The following is a 12,499-nucleotide window of genomic DNA, read 5'->3' as shown; positions in this document are numbered from 1 at the left end:
AAATGATTTGATTATATTGCACAATAATACTACTTCTTTATGAATAATTATAATATACACCAAAAATATATTATTAAAAAATGCTTGCTGTAGTTTTTATGTCAAAATCACAATGTTGGCTAGTCTAACTAACTAAACGACATTGTTCTAACCTGATCTGTGTTCTGAGACCTATATACTTTTTACGTTGATTGCTGTTTTATGAACACTTACCACACTTCCAAATAAAACTTATTTTAAAAACATTTATGATGTCGCCTCTCAATCTCCGGTATGCCAGGGTTGGAATACCTATCCTTTTCAAGCGCTCTCGGTATGGTAACTCTTCCGAACCTGGTAAGAGTTTCGTGGCTGTTCTTTATACCTTTTCTATGCATTCAATATCCTTTATTTTATGTGGACTCAAAACACTGGCTGCATATTCTAGATGAGGTCTTACTAATGTATTGAAAAGTTGTTTATCCGATCGAAATAAACGAACGGTCTCCTAATGAGTCCCAATATGCTGTTTGCTTTATTAACTACTTCCTGTATTTGAGCCGAGAAATTAAGTTTCTCGTCTACCAACACCCCTATGTCCTTTTCTTGTGAGATGTTTTCTAGGTTTGTACTTTCTTTTCGAGATCCCTTCAAGTAGTACTGCCTTCTGCCTTTCCCGTTTATTGTAAGTACTTTACATAGTTGTGGGTGGAATTGTAACAGCCACTTATCGGACCATATTTGTAATTTGTTCAAATCTTCCTGAATGATTTGTAATCTTCGTTACCTTTTATATCCCTGAATATTTTGGTGTCATCTGCAAATAAAAATGTTTTAGATTTTGTATTTTCTGGCAAGTCATTGATGTAAATGACAAATAAGATCGGCCCTAGTACGTTTCCCTGGGGGATTCCGCTGACTACTGGATATTGTTTTGAGGCCGTTCCATTAACTATTACACGCTGCTTTCTATCACTCAAACAGTCTTCAATCCATCTTACAACCTGATAACTTAAACCATAGCTTCGAAGTTTTCCTATTAATCTTTTGTGTTGGACCTTGTCGAAGGCTTTCATGACATCCATGTACACTACGTCTATTTCTCCTCCCTTGTCCAATATTTCAGTCCAATCTTCTAGAACCATTAATAGCTGCAGCACCGTTGAACGTTTTGAGATAATCCAAAATGTTTATGACTGACCAGGTTGTTTTTCTCCATATGTGTAACAATGGAATCGCGTATTACCATTGTTTTACCTACGATATTTGTAAGGCTTGCTGGTCGGTAGTTCCCTGCTTCTGTTTTGATCCCTGTTTAAATATTGCTGAAATATCAGCGTCTTTCTATTCCGTCTTTGCGTATTGCAGAGTTATCTTCTCTTGGGAGCAGGTATTGATTGTTACGTCATTGGTTTGTGTGAGAAAATTACGTCGTTTTTTCAAAAATTGATGACGTTACTCTCACAAACCAATGACGTAACAATCAATACCTGCTCACAAGAGAAGATAACTCTGCAATACGCAAAGACGGAATATGCAGACGGGACTTTTCCACTTTCTAGAGATTCATTTAAAATCATACTTAATGGTTTGCTTATGACACGTTGTAGTTCTTTCATTACTTTTTGGGTGCATCTGGTCAGGGCCCTGTGATTTATTTACATTTAATATTGATAATTATTTGCAGGCAATTTTTTCAGTACAGTTTGGCTTTTCAAAGATATTTGCAAATATGAATTCCTTTAATTTTGGAATTTTATCTGGTGTGCTTTTTTCTGTAAACACACTGCTGAAAAACTCAGATAGTATGTCAGCTTTATCCTCACCACTTTCAGCGATTTTTGAAATGTCTCCATTCAAGCCTTCAAGTCCGATACACCAGTTTTAACTTTCCTTTTCGAATTGATGTATTTCCAAAAGCACTTGGGGTTGTCTTTGACGTATCCGGCTATTGTCGTCTTGATTTCCTTACCAGGCTCTTAACCTGATTTCTCAATTAAGTGTATTCTCTGTATTTTATATCGCATCTTGTCTCCATGTACCTTTGTCAAGCCCTGTGCTTCTTGTTGATTTTATGTCTTACTTCTGTTAGTGGGAGATATTCTTTGCTACCCCGTTCCCTCTTTTAGTTTTTGGAATATGTTTTTCTATACTTGTGCGAACTAATCCTAAAACTTTTAAAGTACATTGTGTCAGAATTTCATCCCAAGGCATATTCAATTCCGCTTTAATTCTATCATAATTTACTTCGTGGTAATTTGGGCGATACAGTGCATTATCAGATTTCCGGTTATAGCAGATAAATTTATATTTCAGAACGAAGTGGTCACTGTGGCCGACAGAACATAAATAAAGTTGTAGAATAATTTAGTTTAGTTAGTTGAGTTAGCCATTATTGTGAGTTCGACCAGAGACGCTGATTTGACATAAAAACAAGCCAGCTCGTTTTTTTTAAATTTTAATATATAATTTTGTTGTATATTAAAATTACTTATAAAAAAGTATTATGATTGCAATATGATTTTTCCCATGAACATTTTCAGTTCAATTTAAAACTTGTGTTTTTGCTATTTGTTTAATCCTATTAGAACTTATCATGTGTAGCACGGACTTCTATATGTCAGTCTGTGAGTAGTGAGTTAACATAAAACTCATTTTAACAGAGAACAAAATTATGACCATTATAAAAACTTTTTTTTCAAGTTCTAATAAAAAAATACTTTGATCATTCTAATGATTACCAACCATAATGATTATTATGAATTTTCTTTTTGTTAACTATTATTTATCTTTTATCACATCTGTATGAACACTCGTCGCAGAGCCCGGTAACATTCTCCAAACATGTAACAATGGCTTAAAGTTAGAAATTTTAGTTGATAACCATATAGCTTGACAGAGTGATTTCCCTTTACCAGGTTTGATGGCGTTGCGTTTCGTTTCATTTTTAGGGAAAGTTTCCGGAAGTTGTCGTCACGTGTGCTGCGGTCAGCTGATAGAACAAGATTTCTCTGTTTACAAACAAGAGGTAGGTAAAAGGAAAGTAAATAGTTCTGTAGGAATATAGATATGACAGGTCGCAAGTAACTTTCTCCTCATTTTGTTGTTGTTCTCCCACGTGTTTGTCATCGTCTGAACATAACAAATTATGTGAAGTGGTGTAATAACAAGGGCGTAAAGTGAACATTGGTCGTTTCGGTACCTAAAGACTCGGTAAGATACTTTGTATTGTTTTAAAAAGTTTAGCGTCTTATGAGCAGTTATTGTGATATGCATTTTATCTCCATCAATGAAATATATGCATGTGTGCTAGAGACGATATGTCGGTGTATAATGGTGGGTATCTGATGATTTAGAGTTTTCAGTGTTGACCAAACCGTGGCCCCTGTGGTGACGGGGAGGTAGAACTTAGGTTGTAGTCCATATGTTACACTCTTCAGACACCATAATGGCTTTAACTCGGAGAATGTTTAGTATACGCATGTGATACTGATGTCATCCTTGTAAAATCATAGCCGGCTCCTACCGACTCGGCTAGGGAGAATTTCTCTTTAGCTCATTCGGTAGAGCATAAGACAAGTAAACCAGAGGTACCAGGTTCGACTCCCAGTGGAGGCATTAAAACAGAAAAATAATAGACTCTGTTACATTGACCCCCAGGCAGGAACCCATGAGATACAGTTTGTATGACAAAATTACTCAGCGATAGACCTTACTTGCAAAGGACTCGCTTATAATGACCCTAAAAAACTTGAGACAGGTTATTTCCTGGAGGAGAGTATGTCATTATGTTCATTTTACAGAGTTGGGTTAGTCATGAAGCAAAGATGAAGCAGGGTTCATAGCACTGTTTCTTGTGGGACTCCTGACTCAGTAATGGCCTCTTCAGAGATTTCAGCTTCTGCATCTACCGACACCTTTGGAAAGGTTTTTAGCCATTTATGCAGTCTCAGGTCCTCTTATCCCATACGACTCTAGCTTGTAGAGAAGTCTGTCGTGGGGAACTGTGACAAAGGCCTCGGAGAAGTCAAGTATTGCAATGTCCACTTGTTTGCCACGGTCGAAAGGTCGATAGTTTTGTCCAGATGGTCCTATATATGTTTGCATATGATGTGTTCCAGGGTTTTACATGGCACTGATGTTAATGATACTGGACGATAATTTTCTGCTGAGTGTTTGTCTCCCTTTTGTAAGATGCAGGGAATGTTAGCCAGTCTTCAGGTAGCTCACCAGTCCTTATTCAGTGGACTTGAGGATTTGTGTCAGTGTGGGTGCTGTATAATCTGAACACTGTTTTAGAACACAAATAGAGGATCTGTCATAAGTTTCTATTCTTATTAGATTTATGATAAAGGTTTTGGATTTTTCGTGTTTTAGAGCCTCTGAAACACGAAAAATACAAACCTTGTATCATATATCTAATATGAAGGGAAACTTATGACAGATTATTTTTATGATACGATACAAAGTAAACTGTATAACTGTGATCTGAAACGAATATTTTGCACTTGGCCGTCTCTGAAACGATGAAAATTGTGTCCGCTTTACATTTGATGGGACGTCATATCGATTGTTCATATTCCATTGTGATGTCATTTCCAGAGTAATATTACACCCATATCATAAACATAATATATGTGATGGCTTTACGACACTGCATAACACAGTATTCATATGAAATAATGATAATCAGGAATATTATCTGGCCCTAACACTTTAGAAGGATTTAAGTTTCTCGTTCTTGCTCCAATATTTAGATTAGAAATTGAATGGTTTATGTATGTGTCTTTGGCGTGATGTTGTTACTGTTACAGGAAAGAGAATAGTGTGCTTTTGAACCCTCGATCTCCAGGTTCCTAGTCGAACGCTCTACCACTGAGCTAAAGGGAAATTCCCCCTAGCTCGAAGCTAGAAGGCGACCTTAAACCTATATACAATTGAACCCTGCAACACTACTCCCCCCTTTTTTAAAATGTGTTCGCCGTCGAACACCACAACCCAGGTTCTAACTCCCTGTCACCACAGAGAGGGCCACGGACACCCTTTGTAACAGGAAAGAGAATAGTGTGCTTCCACCAGGGATCGAACCCTCAATCTCCAGGTTCCTGGTCGGACGCTCTACCACTGGCCTAAAGGGAAATTCCCCCTAGCTGGAAGCTAGAAGGCGACCTTAATCCTATGTACAATTAAACCCTGCCACATTACCATGAGTGAAGACGAATGAGATGGAGGGTACTAATTATAATAACTGTGTATCACTCTTTTCATATTATATAAAGTTTGTGTAAAAAAAAATCAATTTAAATCATAGTTAAAGTGATCAATCATTGAAATTTAAAATGTATTTTATTTTGACAGATGACAAGTTTTTGTGATTTGAGAATTGACAGTGATTTCTATACAGAAGATACTATGTGATTGGGATGGTAGTTTCACACGGGGCAGGGCCCCCGGTCAGGGAGTCTCACACAGACGATCATAATAGCAGACTATACGAATCTCAACACAGAAAGTCCATCCAAGGGGTCATACTGAACCTTCAGAGGTCATACGATGTTGACCTTGTACAGGCCTCACTTCGAAAGTTACAGGTTCTTGCCCATAAACGTAAGTGATCACTGTTTGTTTTATATTATATTGATTTAAAAAAAGGCAATTAATGAATGTGTAATAATTAAGAGAAACAAAATGCACAGCCAGACCAGGATTTGAATTGGGGACCCTCTGATTCCTAGACAGATGCTCTACTAATTATATACATACGTGAGCTACATAGTTGCAGATGATCAACCAATGCCAGTCCAGTTCTTCTACATATGTAGTAATTCAAAATTATCTCTTAGCCCAAAATCAAAATATTTTCATTATCTCTTTTATCTGGGTAACCTTAAATAAATATGTGATAATAATATTATATGATAAATATTTCGTAAAAAAAGCATTCATATTAAATTAAAATTGAGACATAATCATTTTTAATTTATGGCTGCATATAGGGTCATTGTTGATACCTTTACTGTTTCGTTTTCAGGTGAAGTTCACCAATTTCTTGCAAATAAAGAAGTCCACCAGTGTATAATGACTGCTGTCTCTCACCTTGACCTTCACAAAAACATACAGAAGGTAAGTATAATGACTGCTGTCTCTCACCTTGACCTTCACAAGAACATACAGAAGGTATGTATAATGACTGCTGTCTCTCATCTTGACCTTCACAAGAACATACAGAAGGTATGTATAATGACTGCTGTGTCTCACCTTGACCTCCACAAGAATATACAGAAGGTAAGTATAATGACTGCTGTCTCTCACCTCGACCGTCACAAGAACATACAGAAGGTAAGTATAATGACTGCTGTGTCTCACCTTGACCTCCACAAGAATATACAGAAGGTAAGTATAATGACTGCTGTCTCTCACCTCGACCTTCACAAGAACATACAGAAGGTAAGTATAATGACTGCTGTCTCTCACCTAGACCTTCACAAGAACATACAGAAGGTAAGTATAATGACTGGTGTCTCTCACCTCGACCTTCACAAGAACATACAGAAGGTAAGTATAATGACTGGTGTCTCTCACCTCGCCCTTCACAAGAACATACAGATGGTAAGTATAATGACTGCTGTCTCTCACCTCGACCTTCAAAAGAACATACAGAAGGTAAGTATCATGACTGGTCTCTCTCACCTCGACCCTCACAAGAACATAGAGAAGGTAAGTATAATGACTGATGTCTCTCACCTCGACCTCCACAAGAACATACAGAAGGTAAGTATAATTACCTCTGTGTCTCACCTTGTCCTTCACAAGAACATACAGAAGGTAAGTATAATGACTGCTGCAGTAATAACTGTATTACATTATAAAATGTGTATGTGTCTGCATACAGTTTTGCTATAAATAGTGTGTGGGATGCGCACAGAAGTCACTCCCTGATATATAGATTTCATTTGGAGGATTACATGCCTCTGACAATAGTCACCTACATCTATGGCGTGTATTACTTAATTCACAGCCAGAATTAATAAAAAAGATGTTACTGAGCTGTTCCCCTATCAAAATCTTGTGGATCTGTCCATCCCATCTGTAGTCCACAATTTACCAAATTTCTCTCTGATAATGTCGCCGACACACCGCTAATTCAGATCATTGACACTTCCTGATCAATTTTAAGATAAATGTCTGGTTTTCAGCTGGGGTGCGAAGTTCTAGCAGACCTGGTGGAAAGAATAACAGATCTCTGTGCTACCTTCTCTCAGTCTACTACACTAGGGTAGGTAAACAAGGCAGTCAGCTGGGATCACCACACGAAGCCCTATATCATTGCTCTATTGACATATGACAAAGCATTGTATTATCATTTTTCTCCATGTTAACATTTAAGGATACTTATCCCACATCAATGTGGTTTTTGTATACACAGTTACCTTCCCCTAATTCTGTTCTGGTTTAAGAGTGATAGTATAATAATCCAGGGTTTGAATCCCACGAGAATAAGTCAAGCCCTGCTGAAATTTACATTCCGAACACTGATAAATATTCAAGGTAATAGGGTCAGATATGTTAAAGATCTTTAAATGACTTCCTCTGAATAACCAAAAGGACCAGGATGATGATATTTGGCTTGTCATATGCTTTGATGAAGAGCTATGAAGTTTGTTTAAATGAATGACCTTGACTTATATTCAAGGTCACGGGTAAAATGTGTATAAACCTTTAAATGACCTAATCTCAATAAACATTAGGTCTAGGGTGTTGATGTTTGGCAAGTTTAATGCTGAGATGAAGGGCTATAGTTTGTTCAAAGTAACTGTTTGGTTTTCAAGGTCAAAGAGGTCAAATGTGTTTAAATATTTTGACAAGTTCTTTTAAATGACTTACTGTCATAAATACTGATATTTTGCCTGTAGCTTTATTTTAGTCCACTTTTAAGGTTACATAATTATGATATTGATTACCAGATGAGTGATGCAGGCCCATTGGGCCTCTTGTTTAAATTTGAAATATTTCAAGTTAAAAAATAAGAGAACATGTTTCATATTTAGGACATGATTTCAATTTGATATTGTAAATGTTAAAAGTAAAAAATGTATGGCAGTCAACTTTTTGGCAGAACAGTGGAATATGTAGCTGTAGATCTAGTAAAAATGTCTTTTCCAGGCAACTCCTTGAGATTTTACATACAAACGCCTTCTCTGATGCAGAGCTGCACCTAAGTATCATGAGGATACTCGCCAGATTACTAGACAGAGGTAAGACATAACATAAAACTCTGTGAACCTCATGAATGTCTAAATCTGTGAACCCCATGAATGTCTAAATCTGTGAACCCTGTGAATGTCTAAATCTGTGAACCCCATTAATGTCAAAATCTGTGAACCCTATGAATGTCTAAATCTGCGGACCCAATAAATGTCTAAATCTGTGAACCCCATGAATGTCTAAATCTTCGAATCCCATGAATGTCTAAATCTGTGAACCTCAGGAATGCTTAAATCTGTGAACCCCATGAATGCTTAAATCTGTGAACCCATGGTAGGTGGCTCACTGCTGAGTCTACAAGGGACAGTGATTGCCAGTAATATACTTCAGTCACAATGTACTGATAGTACAGTCTGGAAGATTTCCACACTTTAATTGTTGATGATCTGTCGGTTAGTCCTGACTGGATGGGATAATAATAATAATCATAATTTATGTTTCTTATGTACAGCTTTATCACAACCTAGTTCGTAGGTCATCTCAAAGCGGTTCACAAATTATTATCCGTGCTGCCATTTCAATGCTCACGTACAGCTAGCATTCAACAATTCTAGCACTTCCCAACTACGTACTCATTTACAGCTGAGTAGACTGGAACAAGCAGAGTAAAGTATCCTGCTCAAAGATACAACACAGTGCCGTGACGTGACTCGAACCCGCAACCCTTTGCTCACGAGCCGGGCGTTCTACCACTAGACTACCGTACCTGCTTTATATAAATGAGTGTTTTTTCACTATTACAATTAAGTAATTTGATTCCATTGTATATAATGTTCTTGATGGTTTTGTGTAGAATGGAAGCTGATTCATGTGACAATGTCACTTGTGTTAAATTCTTGTCATGCTTTACTGTGAGAAAACAGTTTAGATGAAAACCAAGTTAAGTGAAGCAGTCGACTGGGCTTTTATTTCACTCCCAAAGACTGTGGCTAATCTGTCCCAAAACTTGTTACTGTCTAACATTTGTTGTAGAAGAGATCCGGAATCAGTTGATCATGGATGACGGGGTAACTGACATGGCTGACATTTTGTACAACACCATAGTAACATTCAATGACAATCGCTACATCCTGGTACCCACCTTTACTGCCCTGCGACATCTCCTAAGTGAAGGTAAGTGTCTGACAGAGAGCTTGAAGTACTGTGGTGAGAGAAGGTTTTGGTGTGACACGTACAGGCATATAATTTCATATATTACGTCCCGAAACAAAGTTAAGGCACTTGGTATTTTTGCCATGTTTCTTATCCCATACACTTTACTTAACATACATGTAATTAGAAAAATACAATCATGGTACTAGAGTTATAACCCTTGAGTCTGTTTCCATTCACATGTAGGGGTCTGACAGAGAAATAAGGTCATATCTTGGAAATGGTGGAATATTCACCATATATAGAGGATCTGTCATAAGTTTCCCTTCATATTAGATTTATGATAAAAGTTTTGGATTTTTCATATTTGCGAGCCTCTAAAATGATAAATAAATGAATGTATTTGACATAACGTGATATATATACAGTAAATATTACCTCTATATTCCTGTTTCATTTCAGATAATGATCTACAGGAAAGTTTTATGCAAGAAAAATGGGAATTGGTTATGCAATGTCTGACGACCTTCACCTCCAGCCCAGAGGTCACACAGGCAGTTTTGGAACTTTTAGGTGTCATAGCAGCAAATGGTACATGATGAAGTTTAATAAATATGGAAATAAATTGAAGTAATTGTGTTCGAATGTAAATGATTGGCTGATATGTATTCATTTATGTATGTTTTTGTTACAGAATCGTACAAAGGAGAACATTCTATATGTGCATCAAGCTATACTTAATGGAGTCATTATACTGCAGCAAAAAAATATGTATTACTACCTTTTTCAGTATTTTCGGAGTAATTCATACCACCAAATATATCTCACAAAGATGTTGACCCTTGAATAATGAGGAAATTCTCAATCTCATTAAAATCAAGTTTTTTGCAGAACTAATAAGTCTGCAATCTTAAAAGCTTTAAAATTAAATTGTGTAAAAACATGCAGTCTTGATCAGCTATTGACTCCAATTTGGTACAAATGCTCCTTATGCCGTCCAAGCCAAGGATTAGGTTGATTGGATGATCCATTCTGAATTGCTTCCCTGGCCTTCTGATTGACTGAAAATATTTTTCGATTTTTTTGTCTGGAACTTCTGCTATTAATGTGATCTGAAATCCAACATGGCTGCCCTGGCCTATGATTGACTAAGATATTTATGCCCCCCACAACAAAGTTAGGAGGTGGGGGGGGGGAGGGTTAAACTCGAATCAGTCCGTCTGTCTGTCCATCCGTCTGTTTGTCTGTCTGTAGATAAAATATTTTACCTCCTATTCCTCCTCAGTTTATGCATGGATTTGATGAAACTTTGCCCATGTTATTCCTCCAATGAACTTGTGTCTCTGCGAACGCCATGGTATGTTGTATGCATATATACATAAGTGTAGCATAGGCAGTTAATTATGCAGGCTACATTGTGACAAACGTCCAAGGTCATGAGGTCAAAGGTCACGGATGCATTGCGTTACTGAAATGGCTAATTATCACAGAAATGGTCGGCACTTTGTATACACATACCGTGCAGTATTAAAGGCACGTTGATGCCAGTTACGTTGGGACAAAATCCTGAGGTCATGGGGTCAACTTCATAGGCGATGGTTCTAGTTTCATCTTCTTCTTTAAATTACTATCGTTATTGAATACAAACTTAAAAGAAAATTGATGTAATCACAACATACTCAAGCATTACCATTAAGTAGGTTTTAAAGTTTATTTGGCTGACTAGTCTGTGTTAACTGTTAATGACTTTATAGCACAAGTTGATACAGTAAAATCCAGATTTTTTTTTTGATTTTTTGATTTCGTTGATTTCAATGGAATCTTCATCCATGCATTCATTGGTCCACAAAGTCATTACACCACAGGGGTTTTCTCCAGGTACTTCGGTTTCCTCCCACATTTAGACCCTCCCCACGTATGCTAACATCCAGGCCAACAAAAGTGATTAATATAAGTTGAAATAAATTGCAATTGTTTCATGACTATTGTAAAAGAAATAAACTTTAAAACAATATATAAAGTTTCTTTTTTGTTAAACGACAAATCTCTGACAGATAAAATGATGACCAAACATAATGATTTTTGACAGATCAACTGATGGACAGCCTTGTAGCGGAAAATATCCAGGAACTGGTGGTGGACCGGTGTGCCAGTATGAGGAGTTCTGGCAGCATGGCTTCCACCTGTTGTAGTCTGTTGTGTAGGCTGTGTGCATCTGGTCAGTATCTCCTAGAATAAAATATCTGGTCAGTATCTCCTAGAATATGTGGTCAGTATCCCCTGTACTATGTGATCATGAGTATCTCCTAGAGCGTGCGGTCAGTATCTCCTAGAGCGTGTGGCCAGTATCCCCTAGACTGTGTGGTGAGTATCCCCTAGACTGTGTGGTCAGTATCCCCTAGACTAGGGTCAGAATCCCTATACACTATATATGTGGTCAGTATCCCCTAGACGGTTTGGTCAGTATCCCCTAGAGCGTGTGAACAGTTATCTTCTAGAATGTGTGGTCAGTATCCCCTAGACTGTGTTGTCAGTATGTCTTAGACTTTGTGGTCAGTATCTCCTAGACTGTGTGGTCAGTATCTCCTAGACTGTGTGGTCAGTATTTCCTAGACTGTGAGGTCAGTATCTCTTAGACTGTGTGGTCAGTATGTCCTAGACTGTGTGGTCAGTATCCCCTAGACTGTGTGGTCAGTATGTCTTAGACTGTGTGGTCAGTATCTCCTAGACTGTGTGGTCAGTATGTCCTAGACTGTGTGATCAGTATCTCCTAGAGCGTGTGAACAGTATCTTCTAGAATGTGTGGTCAGTATCCCCTAGACTGTGTTGTCAGTATGTCTTAGACTTTGTGGTCAGTATCTCCTAGATTGTGTGGTCAGTATCTCCTAGACTGTGTGGTCAGTATCTCCTAGAGCATGTGGTCAGTATTTCCTAGACTGTGTGGTCAGTATTTCCTAGACTGTGTGGTCAGTATCTACTAGACTATGTGGTCAGTATCTCTTATACACTATGTGGTCAGTATCCCCTAGACTGTGTGGTCAGTATCTCCTAGACTGTGTGGTCAGTATCCCCTAGACAGTGAGGTCAGTATCTCATAGAGCGTGTGGTCAGTATCCCCTAGACTGTGTGGTCAGTATCTCCTAGACTGTGTGGTCAGTATCTC

At 37.7% G+C, this 12,499-nt stretch overlaps 1 protein-coding gene across 1 annotated transcript in view; it reads left to right on the top strand.

Moving 5' to 3' along the window:
- Positions 1–3,015: 3,015 nt before the first annotated feature.
- The window catches only part of LOC110453308, a 15,914-nt gene continuing 6,430 nt past the window's right edge, over positions 3,016–12,499 (top strand). Inside the window, exons 1-8 of the mRNA XM_021502202.1 lie at positions 3,016–3,192; positions 5,338–5,586; positions 6,011–6,102; positions 7,176–7,255; positions 8,143–8,234; positions 9,217–9,357; positions 9,799–9,927; positions 11,426–11,554. Of these exons, the coding sequence (XP_021357877.1) occupies positions 5,403–5,586; positions 6,011–6,102; positions 7,176–7,255; positions 8,143–8,234; positions 9,217–9,357; positions 9,799–9,927; positions 11,426–11,554 (847 nt within the window). The 5' untranslated portion in view covers positions 3,016–3,192; positions 5,338–5,402. The remainder of the gene's footprint in view (positions 3,193–5,337; positions 5,587–6,010; positions 6,103–7,175; positions 7,256–8,142; positions 8,235–9,216; positions 9,358–9,798; positions 9,928–11,425; positions 11,555–12,499) is intronic.

This window comes from Mizuhopecten yessoensis, unplaced genomic scaffold (genome assembly GCF_002113885.1).
Source record: "Mizuhopecten yessoensis strain PY_sf001 unplaced genomic scaffold, ASM211388v2 scaffold855, whole genome shotgun sequence".
NCBI classification, from domain to species: domain Eukaryota; kingdom Metazoa; phylum Mollusca; class Bivalvia; order Pectinida; family Pectinidae; genus Mizuhopecten; species Mizuhopecten yessoensis.
This window is presented reverse-complemented; position numbering and strand designations above follow the sequence as displayed.